Genomic DNA, 26,908 nt, shown 5'->3' with positions numbered 1-26,908 from the left:
TCAGTTACCTTTTATTATTTTTTTTCCTTCTTTTTACAATTTTTATGCTTATCTAACCGTAGTGGTTGGCAGCTGTGTCTCATGTTTTGTGCCCAGTGCTTTACAAACACAGAGATAAGACAATCTAGGTTTCAAAGAGCTTTTTATTTACATTGTCAGGAGAGAAAAAAAAAGTAAGAAAGGTAAATAGATGGAAAATGAACCAGCCAGAGGCTGAGAGCAGTGTCTTATCAGTTATTGGATTGGTAGTGGAATGTGTTGGGGAAGTAATCACAGAGGAGGATTTTGAGGAGGGTATAGAGTTAGGCACATGTAGAAGTACTGCAGGGAAACTCTTTCAACTGGAATGAAATGTACAGAAGATGCAGCATTTGTGAATTTCATAGTGGCTGTTCGAATGGGAATCGATTGTGGCAAAGCTTTTAGTTTATTATTTTCCCAGGCTGATTTTATTAATATTTGAAACAGAGCAAATGCTACCTAAAAACCCACTCAACATGTTTTGGAAAGTTGATATTGTTGTCTTCTCTGCATTTTACCATATTGTTACTGCTACTTCAACTTACAGCATTCCTAGCAGATCTTGGGATTGTTCTGACTGTGGGATTTCTCTTTTTGGAGACTGGCATGATATATTCTCATTTCTCATATGGTGATGGCTGTTTATGTGAAAAGCTGATAATTTTTGTTTTCCTTACTTAAAGAATTTTGTCCTAGGTGATCATCATGGGAGTTTCCATCTGTTCTGGTATTCCCTATGGTTGTATCACTTTTTTCTAGAAACATCAGAGAATAATTATGAAGCATATTTTCCATAAGTCTTCCCCTCCCCCCCCAAAAAAACCACCTTCAAATTTAAGAGCATGAGTGGTGGTGATGTTGATATGAAGTACCATGATTTTATGTGTTTCTGAAATCTTGTGTAGCTGAAGTCTCTCAGGGATCAAGAGATCCAAGGAATTGCAGAGACTGTAGCACTAAGCAGTATCAGAAAACTGCAGATGTAAAGAAAATATTATTTGCAGCAAAAGTTTACTTGACTAAGTCCAGTGGGTGTTTTTGTTCACAGTACAAATTCTGGCTGGTATCTCTCTCTTCCTGTAGCAGTTGTTTCAGATTGGAACTTTTCCCACAAGACCTATTTCTAGAATTAGATTCAGATTTAGAAGTACTGTGCAGTTGTTACCGTCATAAAAACAATCTGCTATAGCTTGATTATGGGACCAAACTGAAAATGAAGGAAATGAGAAAATGTCAGTGTAATTTCTTAACGAAAATTATCTAACTTGTTATGAAGTCGGATCTTGATATTGTTGGTGTATTAAGCAAAAACTCTGACTTTCATTGGGAAGGATACAACTTTCACTGTAAAATAAAGGATGTTCCCTGCAATGGCATGTCCTTGAGATGTACACCCATAGGGCATATCCTTTTTTAGAGTTGTACTAAATGGCTGGTATTTCACCATATTGTGAATTTTCAGATATGGATCAGTATCACTATTGTGACACCCAGGGAATTTTCCTAGTGACTTTTCTTTAAAAAACTTCTAAGGCAGAGTTGTTGCCTGTTCAGCAACACATTGTTCACATGCTGGAAGTGTTGGAGGAAGCACTGAGCTTCTAAACTTGATAGCAAGTAAAAGTTCTGTGAATAGAGATAGAACTGGTCTACTAATGGGCAAGGAAGGGTCACATCTTGGCTTCACTGAGCATGCAGTATCTGGATAGCTAATTAGATTAATAACTGATTAATCTATACCTGGTGACTCCACCTTGAAGATGAAAATCAATCAGTGTATTGCTGTACCCCTGTGCAACTGGAGAGAAAGGGAAGTCTTCTGGGAAAAAACAGAGCATTGCTCTGGTGCTGAAGTGTCCAGACTGTTTTCCTGTGATCAATCTGCACAGCCATGAAATAAAAAGAATTAGAAGGAGTGACTTGCAGACGAAGTTTTACTGACCATGCTGTGGTTGTTGGCCACAGCTGGCCACTGTTGAGGTCTTTGGTTCACAACCCAGCTATCCAGATGGGATTTGACCAGCAACTGTCAGGTGACAGAAATAGGCCTTGTATAGTTGACATAGAGATAAAAACGATAGGATGAGGAAGCTTAGTGTGTTGCCATTTGAGCTAAGGGATGAAGGTGAAGAAAATTCACTGGTTTCATGTTATCACTTTGATAAACCTGCCCTTATTAAGGACTTGGTTAAGTTTTTTGTGCATTAGGAGGTAGGTCTTAAAATAGACACACCTCAGATTCTACTTTAAATAATATATTGTTCGTTTATTATGATTAGGGATGAGGGGAGACTGGAGGTCTGTTCAGAGTTTATACACTGTGAATTAAAAAGAAACTAGTTTTGTTATCAAGTGTACAAGTCTGTAGGTCTTTTGATCAGAAAAGGACTTACAAAGTTCTGCCACTTAAACTCCTTATACTAAATTAAAATCCAGAAACAAAACCTTTGTTTAGTGCAAGTTATTTTTTTCTGTCCACCAATGATACTCTGAATGACAAAATCAGGAGTTAAACATCTACAGGAAGGATGTGACTTGTTACTGTTTATTACCTTGACAGCAGCCTTGAAGTGGGACTTCAGTATTAGTGAATTCATCAGTGAATTTTGAAATCCTTACTGGGGAAAAATTGGTGGTGGATGGTTGGTTGGACTGTATAATCTTGGAGGCCTTTTCCATGCTTGGTGATTCTGTGATTCTAATAATGAGCATGTATGAGTTTTTATTGCATATCTAAATGTTTACTTCACAACTGAGTCCTACAATTGGCTGCCATCCACCTGGTCATAGGAGCACTCCTTCTTGATGTCAGTCACAGTCTGAAGTGTATTCATGGTAGCTCCAACTATTGCAGCTGCCTTCCAGGGTGGGATGAGCAAAGATACTGCTCATAGCTCCAGTTACTATAGCAGGTTTTTAAGGTAGAGTACTTCAATTACTTTCGGTCATGGAGGTATGCCCTGATGAATTGAGTTACTATCCATCAGTTTATTGAGGACCAGATATGTGCCTTAATATTTTTGTCTGCAGTGACTCAATACCATGGACTGCACTTGTAATTACTACTTTTATTAACCACAAGCTTTTAGGTTCAAATCTCTTCAGAGCTTTAGTTATGGGTTATGATACTGTTGGGTTTGGTACTATATAGCTACTCAACTGTGACTCCCACCCAAATAGCTTGTTATCTAGGTTTAAGGCAAGAAATAGCAAGTAGGCAATGGAGTGCATGGAAAGACTGTGAGGCAATACTGATAAGCATAGTGAGCAGTAGTGTCAGTGCTTTCCCAAGTGCGTCTGTAGGCAGTGATTTGAAGAAGAATAGTGAGTGGTCTGTAGGGACCTTTGCAGAAACCTCTTCCCATATACTGCTGCAAACACACGTGTGCTCTTTTGAAAATCTAGTAGTGCTGATATAAAATTTTTGTCTGTGTTGGGGATTATTTTTTTGTACTGATTGAGAGCTAACAAAGAAAGGCTTTGAGAGTTAGTACAAGTTGGATGTGCTTGCTGCAGGTTTCGAGAACTGGAAGGAAATACAGATAAAATGATGAGCTCTTGTAAGTTTTGGTTGCAGGTATCTAAAAGACCTTTCAAGTGGATGGACATGAACTAGTTCAGTATGTTTTTGACAGAGGAAAAGTTACTCAACTGAGATATGAGATCAAGAATAGTCATTTCTGTGCAAAACTTACACTTTGCCAGAAGTGGAAAACTAATGAAGTCTGTAGGCAAGAACTTGGAGAAAAAGTTAGTTTGAAGTAGTCACAGGCTAGGGAAACAAGCTAAATGGATGTGGCATCCATCATTAGGGTCACAGGTATTCCACAGAACCTGATGGAAAAATCAGGAGTGCTGCCATGGAGATGTTATTTTGTGATAGTATCTAAGCATAATTAGATCTGGAGGAAGCAGTGAGCTTTTACTATAGCCAGAAACAGATACAGAAAAGAGGAAGTATGTCCAAAGCAGTTTTATAGCGTAACAAATCCCTATTATCATATCAAAATCTCATCTCTGACAGATTGCTCCTGCTGAGAAGCAACTAACTTTTGTGACTAATCCCACTGAACTCAAGTCAAGAGGGACAAATAGTCTTCAGAAATGCAAGTCAGTTTAAAATGTAACTTGTTTGTATATGTGAGGGATCTTACCAGGAGGATTCAGTATGATGTGCAGCAGTGTGCTGTATCTTGTGTTGTCTCAGTGACACAGCTCCAGGTGGTTCTACACATGCAGAGTGAAAATTTTGACTGATTTATCAGTTCTAGTGAAATCTTATCTCCTGTCACTTTTGTTTATGCATTTAAACAGATGTAGTCTCTGATATAGTAGCTCACATCACCTTCATATCTAGGTAGTCCTCTGTAACTCAGTGGTGCTCCCCAAGGATTAAGGTGCTGTTCACTGCAAGTCAAGGCATTGGCAACTCACTCTTTGTTGTGACATTTCAAGATTAAATGTGATGTCAGTTGATGTTTCCAGAAGACCGGGAGTAATTGTAAATATGATACAATGTTGTTACAAACGATAATACTAATGTAAACAATATGAAGAATGTGTCTGCTCACTGGGTTTTGTTGTTGTTGTGTTTGTTTTTTTTTCTCTTCTCAACATTCATTTCTTAAGAAAATTGGCTAAAAAGCGAAAAGAGACATTGAGCAGTACACGGCAGGAAATGACAGTGATGGTGAATTCAATGGATAAAAGCTACACTGAGCAAGGCACCAACTGTGATGAAGCTTTCTCTTTCATGGACACACACAATCTAAATGGGAGATGTAAGTCTTTTCTTTTCTTTCTTTCTTTCTTTCATTCTTTTTTTTTTTTTTTTTCCTTTTTCTTCCACCTTAAAATAAAGAAAAAATAGTGCAAATGGTTTTTAAAATATTCCTCATTACTCAGTCATGGAAAATCTATGGAACACAGAGTCTCCCCCACTGTGCAGCACATTACAGGTTGTATTTCAATGAGTAAGACGGCCAGACATCAAGAAAAGAATTCTTTAAAAATAATAAGGATAATTGAGCTTCTTTCTGTCCACTTTTTCTTCTGCAGAAGAGCAAATACAATACAGAAACAGCTGCAGTTTTTCCTTTCTCCGATCTCCATTATGTTAAAAATTTTATCTTCCTCATCCTGTCCCAAGTCCTTCAAATGCTTCCCTTGCTCTTTTTTTTTTTTTTTTTTTTTTTTGTAGGCAAAACTTATTTTTGAATGTCATAATGTAATAATGGTGATCCAATTGTCATATTATTTCCAATTCTAGAGGATTCTCTTTCTGTTGCTTGTGCAAAGAAAAAATTTAGCTGAATTATGAGCACTGCAGTTTCATAAGAGATTATCTAAAATCTTGAGGATTCATGGATCTATCCTCAAATTAAATAAAATTCAGGATATATATTTTCCTAATCAGAGTTTAGTCAAAGACTTGCCTTTGCCTGGGGGTTACCAATCACCAAAGACCAGGATTGCAGTAGTTTTTCATATAACTGTTAAAAAGAATGGGAAAAAAAAGTTCACAAAACATTATAGTTTTTTGTAGCTCTGAAGGAATCTCAGTTTTTCTTGTATACCAGTGTTTTTGAACATCATCAGAATTTAACAAAGATTCAATTTTGTTTCAAGTACTAGCAGACTGTAAGGCCCAACTCCCACTCTTGAATAACATGCTTAAGAATATTGATGAGCTCAATTGTTGCAAACAGTCTGTGAAGTTTGTTCAGTGAGACTTCTTTCAGCAGCTTTACGTTCAGAATTTGCAGTGTTCATTTGCATTTGTGTTGATTTTCAAATTACTTTGAAATAGATCTTTCAAAATCTGACTTGCCTTTTTGGTGAGACTATCCCATTTTAGTTAATGAGACTGCTTATTTAGTGAAGAGATCAAGAAGTTTGGCTTTCTCTTCTATCCTCATGGTGTAGTCTTCCATTGTGTTGTTGAATGGTCACAACAACCAAAGAACCAGCAGTTAGATCCTGTGAGTACATCCTCTTTTCATGCAAACCACCTTAAAACAATTTGAAATTGTCTGCGTAGCAAATATTTTACACCAGCTGAGAACTAGAACCTTTAATTCAAGCTTTCTGTAATAAATGTGGTCGCTAGAAGAATCAGTTTGACAGTCTTTAGGAAAAATCTTTTTGTAAGACCTTGTTCTCAAGAGATTTAAAACATTCCTACCTCCTATAAAAGTTTATTGTCCTGGCAACATTCTGTATCTCACCAGTTTTATTAGCTGTCACAACCTCGACCTCAGCTAGTCTCTACATCCATTTCCAAAAGAATTGCCTCTGTGTCCTTTGCTTCTAGTGACAAAATCAAAGGAGAGTTGTCTCAGGTATATTCATTTAGAGGATAAATGATACCTGCCAGCATACGTTAGCCAGTTTCCAAATAGCTCCATTTTAACAAGGGCTGTTAACTGTATACCAACAGCAAAAAAAAAAAAAGACAAATCAAAGCTACCAGTCATCACAGTCCTTCTCATCCAGCAGATCCTGCCTTCCGCAACTCTGCTTTTGTTTCCTAAATTCCTGTTAGTTTGCTTATATGTATCCAGAATAAGTTTATATTTATTTACTCATCTGAGCTAATTTCAGCTGTACAGATAAACAAAACTACCTCAACTAATGTCTAGTTTGAAAAAGCTTTGTTTAGAAACCTTTAATGAGTCTTTGGGTGAACATCCTCTGTGAAGTTATGATTAATGCTCTCCTGTTGGATGTATCTGTGCTTACAACAGTAATTCATATGATCTCTGGATACCAGGGAACTAACTGAAGTTAGTTTTTTCTTTGTGTTTTCCCTTTTACAAACAGCAAAATCATTGAACACCAATGCCAGCACTGGCATATGTACAACAGTCTGAAAACCATTCTTAAAGAGTAATATTTAGAGCATAAATACTATCTGTGTATTATCCCCCTGTCTGAACAAATTGAAAAAGACAGAAAAATGAACTGTAGCAGAATGTTTACCTACAGTATTTACTGTATTATTAAGGAAACTTACTGATGATCAAAGCTTCTGTCAAAAGTACCTGTTGTCACTGGGACGCCTTTATTGAAGCAGCAGTATTCAGCCTAGTCTTGTGATTTGAAAGGTATATTTGTCATCACTGATCAAAATGCTTTATCTGATGATATTTCTTTCAAGGGAATTGATCAAATTCTGAAAGTCATTCATTTTGTTCACTAGACGCACCTGCTTTTCCCTAGGTCCCGATTACAGTGTGACAAGCACAGCAGAAAACCAAATCAGCCCCACGTGCTGTGTCACTCAGCTTAGATAGCTGTATAGCACTCTGCCGTCTCTAACTAGCCTTGTTTCTTTTTGCAGCTGTATCTTCACCATCTTCATTTACAATGAAAACTAATACTCTGAGCACAACAGTGCCTAACTCTTATTACCCAGGTAACCAATTTTTTTTTCTTTGCTTCAACCCTGTGTAAACTTTTTCATTACAGAAGTGTGTGTAATTATGTTATTATACTCCTTACCATAGAAGTTTAATACATGTTCCATGTAACCAGTTGCTTACAGTAGCTTTCTGAAAGAAAACTCAGGAACGTTTATCAATCATTTTCTGTTCTCTCTCTTTTTACCTTTTCTGCATTGACCTGCTTATGATGTATGACAGATCCATTTGTGCCAACTGCAATTTTAGGTGAGAACATTTCCCTTTATCAAAGTTATTGCTGAAGTAATTTAGAAAGTCACAGACAATAGTATGCAAAAAGCTGTAGTTTTATGCTCGAGGGAGGGGTGGTAGGCTTGTCTACACTGTGAGTGCTAAAGACGGTTATCAGGCTTGATTTCTACTGTCACAGTGCAAGTCAGGGGAGAAAAAAGAGAATTTTAACGAGTGGATTTGTGAGGAAATGTTTATGCATGTATTTGGAGTGATACAAAAGAATTTGATTATCACAGCAATTGAAATAGTTTCCCTCATTTTTTTCCTTTTTTTTTTTTCTTTCTCAGAACAAAAGATGTCACTTTTTAAAAACACCTTTTTTCCTAATTAGACTATTCACAATGTAGAAAATCAGGCAAAATAGGGTTTGGGCCATCCACCAGCTATCATTTCTTATCATAATGCCACGGTTTCTGACATGATTGTCAAAGTGAAGTTTCAGAGGAGAGCTGGTATTTTGAACAGCAAAATGATAACATGACACTTCAGTAATACAGTTTATTGTGCATCAGGTGTCACAGGAATAAAATACAATGGTAGATCTATAGTTTAAAAACATACAGTTAAAGTATACAGCATTTCCACAGGGAATTTGGGAAATCCTGTTGTTGTGCAATAGCAAAAAGAGAGCAGTTTCACACAGTAAGAAAATTATGAAGTGCCATTGCATTGTCAGTGCTGAAGAAACTGAAAGACAACACATTGTCTTGTATTTATTTACACTTTCTTCCTATAGTAACTTTAAACTAAACAGGGAGATATTTTAAAGTGATAAAATACGACAGGGCTCTGTAGCACGAGTTCAAATTCCACTGCCAAACCTCTCTACTCCTTTTACTACTACTGACATTTTCACCACAAATATTTTTTCTTCTTCTTTTTCTTCAAATCACCATAAAAAATAAAAAATAAAGACCTCTTAACTGATTCCTTTCTTTAAAATTCAAGTAAAACAATCTTAAGTAGAATGAAGCACAGAGGAACTTTAAGTATAGGAATTTGATCTTTGAAAGCTTGTTCTTGTAAAACAAGATTTAGCAAAGTGCATTTCAGTGTGTTAACTTTGAGAAGGAACCAGTGTGTTTTTATACATTATGCAAATTTGGGAGAAGGTAATGGTAGTGACTGTGACAATGTAATAATCTGCATGCAAATGAAATTTGCAGTGCCTTTTAACTGCCTGAAATGTTTAGATTTTTTTGTGTGTGCTTTAACATTCCCTCAACACTTCATCCAGTAGATGTTCTGACCTTGTGGGTGGGCAAGGAGAAAAGTGTTATCAGGAGAAAAACTTCGAGATTTGTTGTCTGAATTATTCCATCTTAGTTAAGTTTTCACTGGTTTCAGTTGGTTTTCTTTTTGTTTGCAATCCTTTGCAAAAAGTAATAGTAAAAATATTTGTTAGCTCTTTTTTTCCCATAAGAAATAATCTTTAAGTAAGCAGTTCAGATATCAGACAAACACACACTGGAAGAAAAATAAATTAAAAAATCTTTACTTATATAAGTCTTTAAAGTCTTGAATTAGTTCAGTACATATTTTATGGTCCAATACGGCAACATGTGATTTCTCATCTCAAAAAACCTTCCAGTTATTTCCATACAGATAATGAATATTTTTGTAACCTTACATGTTAGAATTATTATCAATGGTATCATATTGAAACAGGGTTTATTTCTCAAAAGGTGTTCATAGTTGTTTCTATAGGAATAATGTTTTACCTGAGTTAAATCAAATTAGCTGTGTTCAAATCAGTTGAAGATTACAGCTATTAACAAAAGTGCTGTGTTTCTGTTGCAACTACCACCTGCTCTTGCCACCTTTCAATGTTTGAAGAAGCTATTTTAGGCTGTGGGGTCAAGTGTGTAGTTAAAAGTGTGACCTCCTTGGTAGGTACAGGTATTGCAATTGGCTGAGCTCAGTTTTCTCAGTCAGAAACTCCTGCAGTGGCTTCAATACACTTACCATTTCCAAATTTCTGTATAGCACAATTTTGGGCCGATTCATGCATATTAGGAACTCCACCAAATAGAAAGAAAAAATTAATTAAAGCTGATGATGTACTCTTTAAATGGGCAACAGTCTTACTTCTCAGTTTCAGATATGAGGAAATTTTCATATATTTGAGGGAAAACTTTCATGCTTATTCTAATAACTGAAAAGAAAACTTGAGAGCTCAATTAAAGCTTTACATGACGGCCATTAAATTTACATGAGTGTAGGTCATGCTTGTCATGTTTCAGTTGTATGTATTACTGAAATTGGAGAAATAAAAGAGTGCTGCCCTGGAGAAGATAGCGCGCCGGGTTTGCAGATGCCTCCCATGCCATAAGGTCATATAAGTGGCAAGTTAACATATTCTTTAAGTGTTGTACAACTCCATGGGATTCAGTAAGTGGGAAGTAGAGTAACTGAAATTGTAGGAGATCTTAAACAAAAGGGACACACTTCTGTGAACATTTCATCTGGGAGAGCTCACCCTTCCAGAGAGTAGAAATGCTGAAAATCTTGTGCTAGAGTGCTCAAAGGCAAACCAAAAAACTGTAATATTTGTGGTTTCGTAATATGTCATATAAACCAAGGAATGTAAGTGCTTTTTTTAAAGCAACTTAATAGATTACTCCTGAAGAAAGAAAAATGAGATTAATGTAACTATAAGAAATAAAGAATGGAAAGAGGAAAATTAAAACAAAGGAGGTAGTAAAAAATAAACTAAAAAGGATGAAACTGCAGCTTTGATAGCACAAGAATCTGATGTCTGTTAACTTTGCATTCATCCCAGTTATTAGCAGTTTGGGTTACAAGGGCTTCCCTAATTTGGAGAGGAAAAAAAAAAAATTAAAAAAAAAGCTAATTCTCTAACCTGCTTCTAAAATGGAAATAAGCCACCCAAAAACCATAATCCTACACTTTTTTTTTTTGTCTTCTTTGTCTTAGCCACTTTGTAGTTTTCAGGTGCCATTTCAACAGCAACATATTGTACCTACACTTGTATACCACGTTTCATGCCATGCATCCCAAGGTGCTTTGCAGTACAGTTTTATCACACATTAGACAGAAGTTGTCAAATTCTCTCACTAAATGATGAGTCTGTTTTCTTCTAGATTGATTCAGGTTACTAAACCAGCATGTATAGTAGTGCACATACTCATGCCCATAAATTGTTCTCTGCTTGGTTTAGATTTAAATGCACCTTTCATATTGACTGTATGAGGACCAGATTTCATACATCTTGTTATCACTGTGAACTGACAAATCCTGAAATCATTCCTGAAATATGATTCTTTGGCATTAAAATCTATTTCCAGTGATATAAGTATGACCAGAATCTCACCTTTAATGAGATGTGAATGTATTTTTAGAATGTAAAAGAGAATCTGGGACCTTTTCATTCAGAAAAAATGAGTAGTTTTTGTCTATGGTGTATTTAACTTCTGAATGTGGCTGTATATTTTTAGTGCTTCCCTATCATTCATTGTATTTTACAAAAGATTTTTTTTGGTATATTTATAAATATATTCTATTTGTAAACCTCTTGCTGTAGTTACTGTGCAGCCAACAAGGAGTACTTTGGCCAAGTCAAAGCTGTACATCTATAATTGCAGTTAAAAATCAAGAACTCCTTGAGATACGTAAAATTATTATTTGGGTAGCAGTAAAATGTATTTTTAATGATATTTTGACCTCAGAATTTGTTTTTTTTTTTCTTCTTCTCAAGTCTTAACTAGTCTTAAGAACTTCCATCTAAATAGGAAGAAAATGACTTTGCTTCCTTAGTAGAGAGCACTTCCATATCTTTTATTTTTATTGCAAAGTATACATTTTGATCTCAGTTACATCCTTGTGAACTGACTCACAGTAAGATAGCTTTGTGTTACTGCAGTTGATTTATACAGTGGAACTGAGATCAGAATCTAACTTATTTAGGAAATCACTGTAAAGACTAAATTACAAACATAAAATTACCTGTAATTATTAATGTAGTATTGTTGCTTATGCCCTGTTTCCTTTTTCTCCTCCTCTTTTTTTCTCCTGATTTGTATCTTCTTAAAAGTGCCAATCAATGGTAAGTTGCCCATTTGCCCCATGGAAGAGATGTGGAGGGTTGGGAGAGTATGTGTTTCATCCAAATTTTAACCAGCCCACTGGGTTCTCCTGTTTGTTGGCTTGCATGTCAGTTGACACATAACATTTCATGCCTAATGTGATGGCTCATGATATACCGTGGTCCTAAAGCATGTTCAGCAGCCAGTCAAGACATTTTTCCTGATCAGATGATCCTCTGCATTTGTCCTCTTATAGTTTGTCTCCAAATGTTGTATCAGATCTACATTTCCATTGCAGTCCTAGCTTAATGAATCCATAAGCCATTTTGTGCATCCTTTTATTTTGCTCACTCCAAACATTTGCTCTAAATTTGCAGTATAAAATATTACAGTTAACTAATCTAAGAAGTGTACAAGTCCTGTTTTATTCTATAGGACTTGTTGAAGTTTCAGAATGAAACTTCTATGCAACTTAGAACCAAATGCTTAATTTAAAACTCGTTGATAATCAGCCAGTGTTATTTAAAGCAATATTATAGTTCGGACTGCTCTGCAATGCTTCCATTGTAGAACCATGGAATTTGCCTCATTCCAATCAGTCTTGCAATTTCCCTGTGTAAACTGCTCCATGGATTTACTGTTCTTCTGGCACATAGCCTTCACAGACAGAAGCAATGTTGATGATGTCAGATTTCTGCCATTCCTCTAGAAATCTGTGTGATTTGTATTTTTGTTTATAAGTAAAAATGAGCCAGTACATAATGAGATACTCTTTTCCTAGATGAAACCCATACGATGGTCAGTGACACAAGCAGCCTGGTTCAATCCCATACCTACAAGAAACGGGATCCAGCAGATGTGCCCTACCAGACAGGACAGCTTCATCCAGCCATCCGTGTAGCTGACTTACTGCAGCACATCACCCAAATGAAGTGTGCAGAAGGCTATGGATTTAAAGAAGAGTATGAAGTAAGTATCTGATCTAATGATTTGATTATGAGGTTTTCTGCCCTGTTGGCTTTATCTGTCTGCTACTTGTACCACAGAATGGGAGAAATAATTACTCAACCCAGTAAGCCAAGTGCTGTGTCACGGGAGGTACTGAATGGAAAGGATCACCTCCACAGTAAGCAAAGTTTCTGGTGGTAACAAGGCAGGATGAAGAGTGAGAAGCAGAACCTTTCTTGGAAATCTCTGCCTAATTCTAATTGCAGAAATATGTATATTGAAAAAGCAGCTTCACTAGCATTCTCCTGGAACTTACAGTATTTTTCTTTTACTACTGTCTAATCAGACGTGTCCTGTAACATGATATTACTTGTGAAATCAAGCTCTACAAGCAGTATTTTTCACATTAATTGTGAGAGACATTAATCATTGCAAGGGTGTGCTCACATGTTCAGAGAGGTCCATAAGGCTATAAAATGTATTCTCTGCTGTCTCAAATTTTTCTTGCTTTCTGGAGGCTACCTCTAATACTCATTGTTTTTCATATGAACTTGCAGTCTCTATTTTTGCTGTTTGGCTTTTTTTTTCATTCAGCTTCTGTTTTTTCTTTTCATGCTGCAGTGACCTGTTCTTTGCTGTTATCCTCTTAGTGTTAAAAGTCATGACCACTATGCCCTGGCAAAGAATAGAGGAATGCAAAATCATGACTGCAGATCTTATCTTACTTGTGAGATAAGTCTGTCCTTCTACCTAGAAAAAAAAAAAAAAAGCAAAACACAGGCAGACCTTGCTCTCATGCCCAAAACTATGGGTAATAGTATATCTTCCTTTGAAAATCTGTTTATGCTGTAGAGCCTCAAGGAACATATTGCTCCTCATCCAAATCATATAGCTGAGTCAAGGGCAACATCTCAGTCTGGGTTGGCTGTCTAACATGAGACCCTTTGAAATCTGATAGTTCCAATATTTTAATATCTAGAACATACTGATGGTTTTTTTTTCCTCTTTTTCCTCTTTTCTTTGTCTTTTAGCTCAGAGTTTAAGGAGTTTATTAATGTAGATGGGTCTCGCAAGGTATTATGGGATGGTTTCAGCAAGTGGAGTTTCCCAGAGCAGATTTTAATCCAAAAAACAAGTAGCGTAAAAATATTACTTCACAAAGGAAAAATACATAAGATTGACCCACAGGACTGGACTACAGATTGTCAAAATTGTCATAGGGTTGTGTGAGAATTTGTGAAATAATTTTTCACTGCTGAGGTAGGAAGATACACTGCATAAAAATTTGTGGAGTCTGATATGTGGCATATTTGAAGCTATCAACTCAAAACACTCTAATTCTTTATATGGACATGGACTGTGATCTAAAATATTGTGCACAGACTAAAAAATAATTGTTCCCTGTTCTGTGGTCTAGGAAACAAAAATGATCAGCAGCAGCCCACCCTCCTGTTCCCAGGGGCAAGTTATTCTTGACAGAGACTATATCTACTTCAATGTGTAGCAGTGTCCATCTAATGCAGGGCCCTATCCAAATTGCACTGCACCTCCAACGGAGTATACAGTCCTAAATTTCCTTTCCTTGGAAACTGAGATGTGAGAAATCAGAGGAACAGTTGTTCTGGTGTGATGTTATTCCAGTGTAGCCAGTAAGAAGGATAGTAATCCAAATGCTTCTCAAAATAGAAGCCAGCAAAAAAAGATTCCTTCTCATTCTTTAATTTGATAGGAAGAAGAAGGGATGAGAACCAGCAAAAAACCATTTAAATTGCTTCCACCCTGTAGGGCAAGCAACAGTTTATCTTTTGGTCATGCATGGGTGTGTTCTGCTCTAGGGGCTCAATGTATCGTGCTTAAGTTTTGAAGGTAGGATCCCATGTATTTGCTGTTGCAGGTCCTTCACTACAAAGACATTTCTTGTTTATATAATACCTTGCTTAGTTTCTACTAGCCTGCTTTTTGCAAGAAATAGTGTTTTTGGGGCGTTTGTTGTGCTTTGTCATGACAGCTGTATGATATAAAAATTGCTTAAATATGTAACTGTTTAAACTGGTGTTTGTAGCGTTATACTTTCAAAGCAAGCCCATGCTTCAGGCCCTTTCCAAAGTCAACGACGACAATTTTTTTTTCCTTCAAATGTAGAAAACAATTAATTCCCAGAAGGAGCTAATCACTTGTCAACTTTCATTTGTGCAGCTGACTTAAGCAAGTTTGTTCCTTTGAGCTTTTTATGACACTGTTATTTTAAAATGATAGAATTTTATTCTTGTCTGTGGAAAAGATTTGCTCATCAGCCAGAACCCTTTGTACCAGCATTAAGCCTAGAGGAAAGCTACAATTAATTTATATTAAAAAAAGAAGACTGTAAAATGGAATTTATAATGCAACCAACGACATGGCTTTTTAACTACAGCAGATCAAACGATACTACAGAGAAACAGTTTCCAGGAAAATCACTTAATTTTAAGCTTACCAAGCTGAGGAATGGCATCCCATTACAGGCAATAGGTGTAGTCATGACTAATGACAGTAGATGCAATACATTTGGTTGCAGCGTATAAGTAAAGGGAGACTTAAGATATTGCTGCATTGTATAGGTAATTTTCTATAACCAGAGTGAACTACAACAAAAAACAAATACATATTTCAAGGTTTTTTTCCACTGACCTACGGCAGTATTGCTTTTTTTTTTGTCCATGTGCATTGAAAAAAATGTTCAATCTGTCGTAGCACTGCTAAGATTGAGAATCAATTTGTTTATGCTGTTGTCAAACTGATACTGTCCTCTTTACGAGGTTGACCTAGGCAATGGAAGAACTTTTTTCCTTGTAAGTTATCAGAAGGATAACCATCCAAATGAAAAGAAAGAAATGGTTTGGTAGGGGATTTGTTTTGAATGAATCATACATGATTTTTGCTCTAACAAGACAGTAGGATTATATATTCTCAGCAGGGAAAGCGTTTGGTTCAGGAGGAATTCACACAGGATTCTCTCTGAAAATAAATCTGTTGAAGTGAACAGAAAGTGAAGTAGCACATTACCCATTAGCGGCACTTCAGAGGAGTAAAAGGATACAGTGCACTCGCTGTCATGCATAGTTATAAGTGCTTTAAAATAAAATTTCATAATTAGGAACACGGTATACAATAATTGGGACAGTAGTTCACAATCCAAGTAATTTTAAGTCCTGTTGGCTTCACATGAGAGTTTTTGGAGTAACATAACTGACACAAAGGATAAAGGTTGAAAAATCATCTTTTGCAATGGCAGGCTGGTGCTTGATTGCTCCCTGCTCCACTCTGCGGTGCAGTGGCCCACTCGAGAAGCTGAGTACCCTCAGGTCCCATGTATAGGGCCTTGAGAGGGCACGGCACTTGGCAGGATTGTGCCCTTCCGTGTGGTGAAGAGATACTTCGGTTCTCAATGCTGGCAAGGTTTTGCTGGAATATTAGTAGGGAAGCATCCTGGCTCTGCTCTTGATGGTGGCATGTGTGAGGATTCCTGTTCCCTAGGGCAGAATCTGGCCCCAAGTTTTGCAGCCGTGTGGCTTTGGATCTAGTGTCTAGCTGTGTCTGCAGAGCAGCAGCAAAGACAGGCATGTCCTCAGCAGTGCGTCAGTAGCAAGTTCATGCCCATTTAGCCATGTGTTTCTCAGGTGTGGAAATAGCATGGGCACATTACTGTAAGCTGAGGACTCAAACACAGACCTTCATTTACGGCCTGGTGGAATGTTAATGTTTGGAAAGGATTGCACAGAAATACTTAAACTCCGGGAAATTTCCACACAGCTAGTCTTCAGTAGAGCTTTAAAATCCTTTCTATCCCCTGCCAGACCCTTAAGAAAGGAAAGGTTTTGGCTTGGTTCCAGCAGCGTTAGATTGACAGAATAACATTGGCCTGATTACAAAACACCCTCACCTCCCCCACTAACCGTGCATTATTTTAGCTGCTCCTCGCTTCTGAAGCATGAGAGCTTGCACTAATGATGGAGAAGGAACATTGCTTATCTCCTTTCTGCATTACAGAAGCTATTCAAATAGGATAGAAGGATTAAAGTAGTCTCTATATTTCACCACCTTTTTTCCTTATACTTGCCACCTTTTCAGACTTCCTAGTTTCACAGGGCCTTACACTGTGCCTTTTCACAAAGATCAATATCTGTTAAAAGGTCTTAAACACACTGCTGCAAAGGAGTGAGTTCATGTCCTTCCTAGGAAGGAGATGGAGTAGGCTTCTCTAGGACAGCACAGCTTAGCACAGCTAGGATGGAAATGGAAAAATTTATTAAGGTTATTGTTTTCATTAAGATTTATTTTAGATTCCATTTTTGGTTCTTTCAGTCAACAAAACATTTTACCTGTTCAGTGTGAATTGTTTCTTTGCCAAATAAACCTCTGTTGATATAAGACAGTCTCAAATAGATTTCAGAGTGTCTACATAAGAGCTTGGACTGGTTTAGTCGAATTGATTTAAAAACACACTTTTAATTGAACTGGTGCAACATGGTGTAGATAAAGCCTTGCAAAATCAATTCCATGTTATGTTCCATGACAGGGACTTCTGAGCTTCCATTATCTCAGAAACAGAGGTTCCTTTGAAAAGCCAGGGTTTGCAGAGGGTATCCTTCTCAGATCAGCCTCATTTACTGTCACTAACAGCACTGTCAGAAACAGGCTTTTAAAAAGGTTTCTCTGTATAGCGTTAACTTTAAAGCCTTTCCCTCTGCTGTGTCTCTCTCCTTCCTTCTCCTCCCTTCCTGAAATGCATTCCCTTTCTCAAGGCTTTGTGGCAGTTCAGCTGTTTCACTCAGGAAGCAATTTTAAACTAGTGTCATTAAAGCCATACTGCTCCTAATATGAAGGAGTTACATGCTGTCAAGACACACTGTACCGATTATGCTGCTTTTATGCTGCGTGGTCTCCATCCACTCTGAGGGGTTGCACCAATGTATCTATATTAATCTCTAAATCACTGCACTTAGACAGACAGATACTGATGTGAATACAGGCACAGAGGGCCTTTCAAGGACAGGGAAATGTATTATCTAATGTATGTTAACCAATTCATTTTATTTTAGCACTTCTTAACACCTATTATAGATTGGTAGCAATATTTTGAAATAGGTTCCCTGGTCATGGTCGCTGTCTAGTTATACCTTGGGGGATTGTGGTCAAAGGTGATGATGAAAAATGAATAATTTGAAGAGGATTTGGAGGTGAGTGGTAAGAATAATGGAGAGTAGAAACAAAACATATGCATTGAAATGGAACTTCAAAGGTACATAAGTAGATGTGCTGTCTGTCAATGAAAAAAGAGAGTTTTTCGCACTGTGTACTGCTGGCCTGTGAAATACCTGCAGTAAAAAAGAGAACAGCTTAAGGAAACAAAACAAGAAAAACAAACTCTTAAAACAGCATAAATACAAATCCTGGGCATTAGGAGCAGAAAATATTGCAGGCAAGCTTGGAATTTTTTGTGGAGGAAGTTTACCCCATAGTTACTCACTTAAGGCTTTGCTTTCTCCAAACCACTGTTACACAAATGTCTGACCTAGGACAGAAATCTGGTAGAGTTTCCTTTTGCTTCTGTCATGCAAATGCATGGCAGTCCAGAATCCTGTCACCTCAACCAGCTCTTCCATCACAGGTTTTCTTTTTTTTTGGTTCCAGCTGTAAGACAAATCCACTGCCACATAAAACTTCTAAGTCCTGTGCTCTGAGGCCCTGAAACTGAAACTTCATGAATAGCAGGAGAAATAAGAGTTTTGTTGATGTTAGGTTGATATAACTGCTGATAGGACCCAGCTGGTGCTGCTTTTTCTGTTTGTTCTTTATGCCTGCAACTGGCATGTCTCACCTCCAATCTGTACATTTTTATCATGCTTTTTGCCTGATTTTATTTGATATTCTGCAGTACCTGCTGAGGCAGTCAATACCACAATCAGTGCAGGTTATTTTCTATCCTTCAAGACACAAATTAGAAAGAAAGCAAAAAGACTCTGGAACATCGGGAGGGAATGGGCATTAGTACATGGTTTAAATACATTAAGGGCAACGTATGTGTCCTCCACAACTGGGAGAAAGATAACTGTTTTTCTTCCTTTTTTTTCTCTTTTTGTTTCTGTAGTAATGAGAAAACTCATTGGAGATTGGAAACATAAGAGAAATCAGAACATAAGTAGGTAGTGGGAATTTGTCCTGTGGAAACAGCGTAGAAAATTATTGGAAATACTCCTCTGTAGTGATCCTTGCTATTATTTTTTGTGAAATGCCATAGATAATTAGATAGAGCTGGAAAAAGTCACCTTAATATCCATTTGTATCTTTAGTCTTTAATACTGTGGAAAGTTGCAGTGGTTTGATTATTGGTATCATAAATGTTATCTTTTGTGCACAGTGGATAACCACTGCTTAAGGCGATAAAAAGGTTTATATGTGAATTAGGTATTCCTTTTCCTTTATCAAAGGACTGTGTTCAGAATACCCCAGTTTAATCAGATTACCATAGGGTCTGCAACAGCCTTCCACAGATAATTTGTCCCTGTGTGGGTTTATCCCAGACTCATGGACACCGGAAGCCTCAGCACCAGAGATCTTGTCTCAGAAGGTTAAAAGAAATGGTAGAACCAAGCAGCTGACATGTCCTCAAACAATATTTTGGTTTGGAAGTACTAAGGTACTCCAGATCAATACCAAGCTGCTGAAATGAAGTCATTCCAACCCAGAGACTACATTTGCTATTAAATAACATGCATAATTAATGACACAGCCTTCCAGTGCATGCAGTATCCCTTTAATTCTTTAGTAAGGGTAGCTTCAGTTGTTGATCACTCAGAGGGTGGTGACACACTGGAACAGGTTGCCCAAGGAGGTTGTGGATGCCCCATCCCTGGAGGCATTCAAGGCCAGGCTGGATGTGGCTCTGGGCAGCCTGGTCTGCTGGTTGGTGACACTGCATGTAGCAGGGGGGTTGAAACTAGATGATAGTTGTGGCCCTTTCCAATTCAGGCCATTCTATGATTCTATGATCAAAAGGAATCAGCTGATAACAATTTTAACTGGATGGTAGTAGTTGATAGAAATTTGGTTTTCTCAGTTCAGAAACACTTTCATTTTACTACACGTATGTGTTTGCCGGTCTTATACAATTTTGAATCTATCCTTGGTAACTAAGAATTTTTGTTCTTAACGGGTTTTGAATGTATGAAAGGTGCTGTCACAGTGCTTAATCTCAGTCACACAGCAAATCCTTCCTGTCTTGTGCTGCAGTGATTGCCCAGTGATTGAGGTGCCCCAGGAGTTTCTAAATCTCATTGTTTCCTTCTCCTGCTCTTCCTAAATGCCTTCTCCAATTCTTCCTAAATGCCTTCTTCTCCAATTTAAATAGATGTGCATGTATATGCAGAAGCAGCTTTCTAGTTTGCTTTCATTAAAGCAGGTTTAATTAAAATTTATTCTTACCACAGATAATAGATTTAGGCAGGTCGTGGCTTCAGTACAAAGGCTTTGGGTTTTTATCTGTTTGAATAATAAAATTGTGGAGGTATATATGGTATAGCCCCTCCATACCCCTAGTGCAGTGCAGTGTAGGCAGCTGTTTGCTCATGCTGTGGTATGGCTGGTACTGATCAGTCTAGTTAGCTGGGTGTCAAGCTCCTGTTTTTTTCTCCTTGATACCCCAGACATTCTGAACTGTAGTATATGAACTCAGCATAACAAGAATAAGGATGCCTAATTCAGCCCAGTCTTTCAAGTTTTGGCTGCATCCGAAGGAATGCCTGGTAACTTCTAAGTGCATCTGTCATAACAATTGCATCCCTTTAAACACTGTCTGTTAGAACAGGTGACTGGTAACTGTATGCAACTTAGTTTTATGGAGATTTAGAAAGGTTGTTTTGGATTGGTTTGCTTTTTTTCCTCCATCTTCAGTCCAACTGCCACAGCAATCTTCAAAACTCATTTTAATTTTGCACCACTTTTATTTGACTCCCTCCTTAGGATCCTTTATTCCCTGAAGGCATTGCAAAATCTTGCTCAGTTCCTTCTGGAAGGGTTTGTAAGCATGTGCAACGCCAAATTGGAGCAGTAAAAGAAATAGCTTTCAAGTCTCACTGATTGTTGTCAACTTGGCAGCGAGCAGAACTTTTGAAATCCAGTATCCACATCTGATAAATCCAAGTAATTAACACAGAGGTTATACATTCTTTTCAATGGAAACCATCAGTCTTTTTCCTCGTACTGCTACCTCATATGTTTTGCATGTACGCACATGCCTATTCTTTTAGTAACCCACATATCGTTCTGCTATTTTAGCACGTGGAATCTGTTGCACTGTTATTCTCCAGCCTGACCAGTCTTCTTCCCCTTTAGCAGACACAGGTTGAGAAACAGTCGAGCTGCATTAAGCAGATTTCTCTGAATCTGTTTTACTCTGTCTGTTAGGCGAGTCATTTTTGCTGCATAATCTTGCTACCGTGCTTTTGATACTATCGCGTTCTGTGCTGTGTACCTTCCGAAATTAGGATTTAGTTTCAGATTTAGTCAATCTATGTGTCATTATGGGTTATTGAACACCACAGTAGGAAATTAAATGAGGCCACTGAGCTTCATTTCACTCATAAGATGAGTTTCCAGAGGGAAATCTGCCAGAGCAGCGATAGCACTCACAGTTCTGAGGTGATAGGTTAAACTTTCTAAATGCTTATGACAAGTACAATTCGAAAGAAATTGAAGTTTTTGAAGCTATATACTGCATATTTGCTCCAGACTGATTTATTAATTATTCAAATAAGGCATTGAATATTTGATCAGAATCTGTAATCTCTTCTTCAGTTAACATATTATTTACTTTTGAAAATTGCTGACGTACCATACTTTTCCCACTGGACAGGCAAAAATGAATTGGTCCAATTTATGTGTTCAGAATAATAGATTGTATTTTAATGTTAAGGATATTATTCATTATCTCCTACTCATATAAGCTTCCTTGCCTCCTTCATATTTTATTAGTGCCCTTTAAAAAGACATAAAAAAATCAGTCATGTAGTTATTCCATTTTAAATTATGCAAATGATGTTAAATGCAATTATAATCTATTCTTTTATTAATTATAAATACACCCTGTGTGTTTTCTATGGACTTTATTTTATTCACTGCAAATAATTATGCATTTTAGTCTATTGCTGGTTTCATGACTAGATCATTATTACTGGATGTTTGTAAAGCATGAGGAATATTTTTCAAATCAAGTTAGCATAATTTAGCTATTAGGAGTTTTAATTCAGCATTGGTTTATCCACAACATTCCTAAAATATGCATAATTTTCTATAATGTATTTGTTTTAAATAAGTTAAAATAGCCATCATGAATCTTTTAGGAAATGAAAAACTGTATTTTTGTGTACCCCATGGCTTCGTGTATCGTCTAAAGAAGTTTACTGTCTGCAACACAAGGTTTTTTCTTAAACGTTTCCTGCAGTGCTTCAGGAATTGTCCTGTTAATGGAAAAAATGATTAGCATTTTCCAGCAGGAAGGAATTTTTGGTTACAACATACTGATTTGATGGGCACTGAAAATTCTGTGGGAGATGATAAGTCCACTGCAATTGTGGTTGGCCATAGTTGGGCGTCCAGGCAGGTTGGCAAAGACTCCTTCCACCCCACTGGTTCCCTGCCAGTGTCTCCGTCCATCTCCTGCATGCTTCAGTGAGATAGCTGCTCCTCTGGGTGCTAATCAGGGCACAAGCTGGGCGATGCCAGCACACGGGCTGTTGCTGGATACTGCTGTTCTCCATCTGTTTGGCTCTGTTTCTGTCTTACTAATAAGTGGGTAGGAAGCCCTGGGTCCTCAGCCACTCATCTGAGAGGTCCTGGCTTGTCAGCCATTTCCGAGGAGCTGCAAAAATGGAAGAAAGGTGAGGATGGCAGCTATGGAACAAAACTGGCTCCTGAGCCAAAGCTGGTGAGAAGAGTGGAGTATTCATGGAAATAAGGCAGCTCAGGAGGTGGGCAGAAGGAAGAGCAGGCAGTCTTTGAGAACTTGCTAAATGCTGTCAGATAGAGAGATTCAGTATTTCTAAAATGATACAACAGCAGCATCAGCCATGTAGAATTAGAGTTAGTGGGTTTGCAGCTTGATTCAGGACTGATGAAAATTCCTGGTATTGACACTTCTTCACAAGGCAGAAAAAGGATATTTTAGACTTACAGCATGATTTGGAGCCCAAGGCAAGGGAGGACCTTAAGGATGATCTTAGGTTCAGTACATTTCAAACAAATGTAAAGGACTGATTCAATATACATTCCTTTCTGTTCTGTATTTTACTATTCACCTAAATAGAAGCAACACTAAGGTTTTTGTATACACAGACATCAGACAACTAATGGTTTGGACATGTTTATGCTGTAGTGACAAAACCTGAATATCTATCCACTAAGACAGTGCAGTTTCTTCCCTTCAAGACCTCAAAAAGATTCATGGTTGACTGTGCTGTGCTTTGTTATATGGAAGAAATGAGTGCCTTGTATTTATATAGGGCTAAAATGCATCTACCTAACTGAGACTAGTTATTACCCATCTAGCTGCCAGGTGCCTGGGCAATTATCTCTTACTGTGTAACAGTAAAGAACTGTATTATATATAAGAAAGCTATCTGAATCTTCATGAGACAAGCCACTTGCATACCACATACCAAAGGGGTAAAGTCCTTCCTTGATGAACAGGATGAGTTCAAAAGCAGACATGGCTGAGACTGCCTTTGCTGATAGAGGTAGCTTGCAGCGAAGGGGATATTATAAACTGTACTCTTTTTAGTGAGATTATAGGTTTTTTGTCTTTATCTTACTCAAACAGGAGCAGGTTTCCTTTCTGAATGCCTCCCAGAGCTTGCTCTGGGCTGGTAGAGTCTCAGTGAAGTGTTGGTTCCTGACTTAATCATAAAGTTAAAGCATGTGATTAGTCTGAGTGAAGGTAATGGGAATACTTTACCTTTGATGCTTAAATACTTGGCTCTATCACAGAACTTAGAGTTTTGAAGTAAGAAAATATTACCATTCTAATTGTTTACTGTAAATGCCCACACTTTAATGGTTTTGTTAACCAAGAGTAACGATAAAGCAACAAAAATTCCTGCACGGTATAACAGAAGTTGAAAAGGTAGGATCAGATTTTGTGTCATCTTCTCAGGAAGGAGTATTGAAAGCCACTGCCAACCCCTTCTATGAATAGTTAGGAGAGAAACAGAGTGGCATAAAGAGACAGGGAGGGCTTGCAGTGCAAAGCTCTTTTTAGATTTGTGTGTCCTTCCAAGATCTTCTGAATCTGAGCAAGACTGTCGAGTTGAGACGTGCTTTTTAATCTTGAGAAAGACTGTATACCACAGTTCCTCAGTCTATTATGATACTAGCACTGCTCTTCAAAGTGCCATCAGCCCTTTACTCATTGCTAGAACAGTTCAGTGTGATGTTTGCATGAAGGATATTTCAGCTCATCGTCCTCGATGTTAGGCTGTGCTATCAGCTGTGCTTTTGTTCGGTTAGCCTTGATTTTCATCTGTGCCTGTTTCCATTTGTCATTGGACAAAATGACTACAGAAAAACTAAGTATTTCTGGTTTGTAGTTTTGCTTGTTCGCCTTGTTTGCGTTTCAACTTCTGCTTTTATGCTCTGTGTAACACTGTCAATATACAGCTTCTGTAAGGTTGGTGTAACAAACTGCAAAGATTGTGTGAGTGAGGAAATCCTTAAAGTGGCACAGAGCCACTTTATCAGCTCCAGTACCAAGTCTGTATCTTGTTTCCAGGAGAATGAAATATCACTTATTCCTGGCTGCTCTAATACCCCCCTCAGGATATTTTGAGAGGTGCCAGAGATCAGTGTTAGGTCTGCAATGCTAACAACAATTATTCATGATTTCTTATAATACAGGAAATCGGGAGCACCCAACAAGGCGATTATGCAGCAGGTCTAAGATGAACAAAAGGAAATATTTTTCGCACAGCACATAATTGCATGGGGGAGCTCATTGCCTCAAGTTGCTGTGAAGCCAAAATTATAAATGAGTTCAAAAATGGGCTAGACAAATTCATTGTTAAACACAATGACTGTGTGCAGTCTCTGGCTGAGAAAGAGATTGCTCAGGAAAGCCATTGATTGCTAGAAGTTAAGAGGGTACCGTGGGGAAAGTCTCACTCTCTGTTTGCTCTTTTTTTTTTGTAAACATCTGCTACTGGACTGTTGCAGAAAAAGCAATGGTGTATACGGACCTCTGGTTTGACCTAGTAGAGCTGTTAACACCTATAAAGAAGAAAGTGTATCAATGATACTATAAAAGCAAAGCAAACAATGTGAAATGGTTATTTTTATTTTTTTTTTAACATACTATTAGTGAATATTATAGCCCTAGCATTACTTTATATTGTAAAGAACACAGACTTCTTTAAGTTAGCCAGCTTACCCATTAGTTCTTCACTTCAGCAACGGTCCTGATCCACTGTCCTGCTTTTGGACTGTGAAATGCAGGATGATGATGCTGTAAGGAAAAGAGGAAAAAAAAGAAATGCCCTTACAAAAGAGATTTTATTTAAAATGCACATAGTTCCTATCCTGAAGCCTAATCTTGAACCTTAATTCTTAGCAGTGCCTTATTCCACAAAGAACTTTGTTTACATTAATTAGGCACTTTCAAGTAAGCAACGTTACTTACAGTGGGTGAGTCTTACATGAGTTTTGGAATTTAACAGATTGAGCTTCCAAACCACACAAAAGCATTTGCTTCCATTCTGTACTGGAAAAACACTCCAACAAACCTAGTATCTTGTTGCTTTATTCTATACACATTTCAGTTTTACCACTGAGTTTTTCATTGTCTCTTCTTTTACATCATCACCAGCTTGAATTTTACATTTCAATGCATATGTTGTAAATTAAGTCTATAGAATGAACAGTAGGTAGAACATAGAAAACTGCTTGAGTACAAGGAAAAGTCATATAAATTGCTCATGCTTTTTGTGTGTTTAATTGTAGTTCTCATTAGAGATTGACATATTTTCCCTCCATTTGTCAGGTCTTTGCACAGCGTTTGTGTTTGTTTTGCTAGTGTTTACTAAGCACGTGTATCTCTGCCACACAAAGGAAGCTAAAATAGTCCATGCTTTCTGTTGCATTTAGGGCTGCTGTAAGGTTTTAACTGTTTTTTAGACACAGTCTTGGCCCAGGGGCCAAGAAAAGAATGAAACTAGTAAATTTTTGTCTAGCTGGATATGGACACAGAGATCCACTTGTGCTTGCTCAGTTTTTACTCTGACTCCCCAGGAGTGCCTCCTCAATACCAGGAACCTTCCCCACAGATAAACTTAACCTTCTGCTCCATCCTCTCCTATTTGTGGGGACTCCATTCCTCACTTGCTGACTACCAGAAGAGGGTAATGTGAGAACATTTATTGTCCCATAGCTATTGTAGGGATATTTGAAATCACTTATGTAGTGTGGAATAGTGATCATAGAACAACAGACTATTCCAGGTTGGAAGGGACCCGTGCAAAGGAGCACGCAAAAATGAGACCATATGCCTGAAAGATTTGTCCAGACACTTCTTGAACTCTGGCAAGCACAGTGCTGTTACCACACAATACGCATTTACAAGGTATGCCACAATTTTTGTTTTTCCCCGCTTGGACCAGCCCGTCCCTGCTGTGCCTCTGTCACCCATGTTCTGCAACTGCCAGCTCTTTCTCCTGAGCGTGGTGAACAGGACAGTTTGGGGAAACTCCTCCCTAATACTGAGAAAAGTAAGGAGCAGGATGTAGACAACATGCATGCTTTACTCCTTGCAGCCAGCTGCACTCTTCTATTTCCTCCAGAAAGGCAGTCGAGCAATTATGTTGACAAGGGGGCCAGGGTGTGGAAACTGATGTCAGAAGGAATTTTACTAGGGTGGGAAATTCTGCATCTCTGGGGTTGAGGGAGAATAAGGTCATCTGTTCATGTGTCCTAGTTCCCCAGTTTTGCAGAACAGCAAGTCCCATCATCCCTGGAAACATGACTGAGTAATCTAGAAGGCTAATAGTAACATGTTTTTTTTAATGGTATAACAAAAGATTTGAATACTGCTTTATGCCATATGACTGCTTTAGAGTGCAGGAGCCATATGTTGGAGTGCTCAAGGTTAGTAGAGCAATAGTGGAGAAAAAGCAAAAA

General features: G+C 37.8%; 1 protein-coding gene across 8 annotated transcripts in view; it reads left to right on the top strand.

Annotated features, from left to right (window-relative positions):
* The window catches only part of PTPRM (protein tyrosine phosphatase receptor type M), a 460,562-nt gene that overhangs the window by 358,102 nt on the left and 75,552 nt on the right, over positions 1-26,908 (top strand). For 5 of the 8 annotated variants that reach the window (XM_031588942.2, XM_090137388.1, XM_090137387.1 and 2 more), the window contains 4 exons: positions 4,651-4,802; positions 7,364-7,438; positions 7,665-7,691; positions 12,546-12,733. In XM_031588942.2, coding sequence (XP_031444802.1) covers positions 4,651-4,802; positions 7,364-7,438; positions 7,665-7,691; positions 12,546-12,733 — 442 coding nt within the window. The remainder of the gene's footprint in view (positions 1-4,650; positions 4,803-7,363; positions 7,439-7,664; positions 7,692-12,545; positions 12,734-26,908) is intronic. The other 3 variants (XM_090137384.1, XM_090137386.1, XM_031588940.2) reach the window with 1 other exon arrangement.

The sequence above is a fragment of the Phasianus colchicus genome, chromosome 3, assembly GCF_987193195.1.
Source record: "Phasianus colchicus chromosome 3, bPhaCol1.hap1.1, whole genome shotgun sequence".
Taxonomy (NCBI): Eukaryota; Metazoa; Chordata; class Aves; order Galliformes; family Phasianidae; genus Phasianus; species Phasianus colchicus.
The sequence above is the reverse complement of the archived record's forward strand: the minus strand, read 5'-3'. Positions and strand labels throughout refer to the sequence as shown.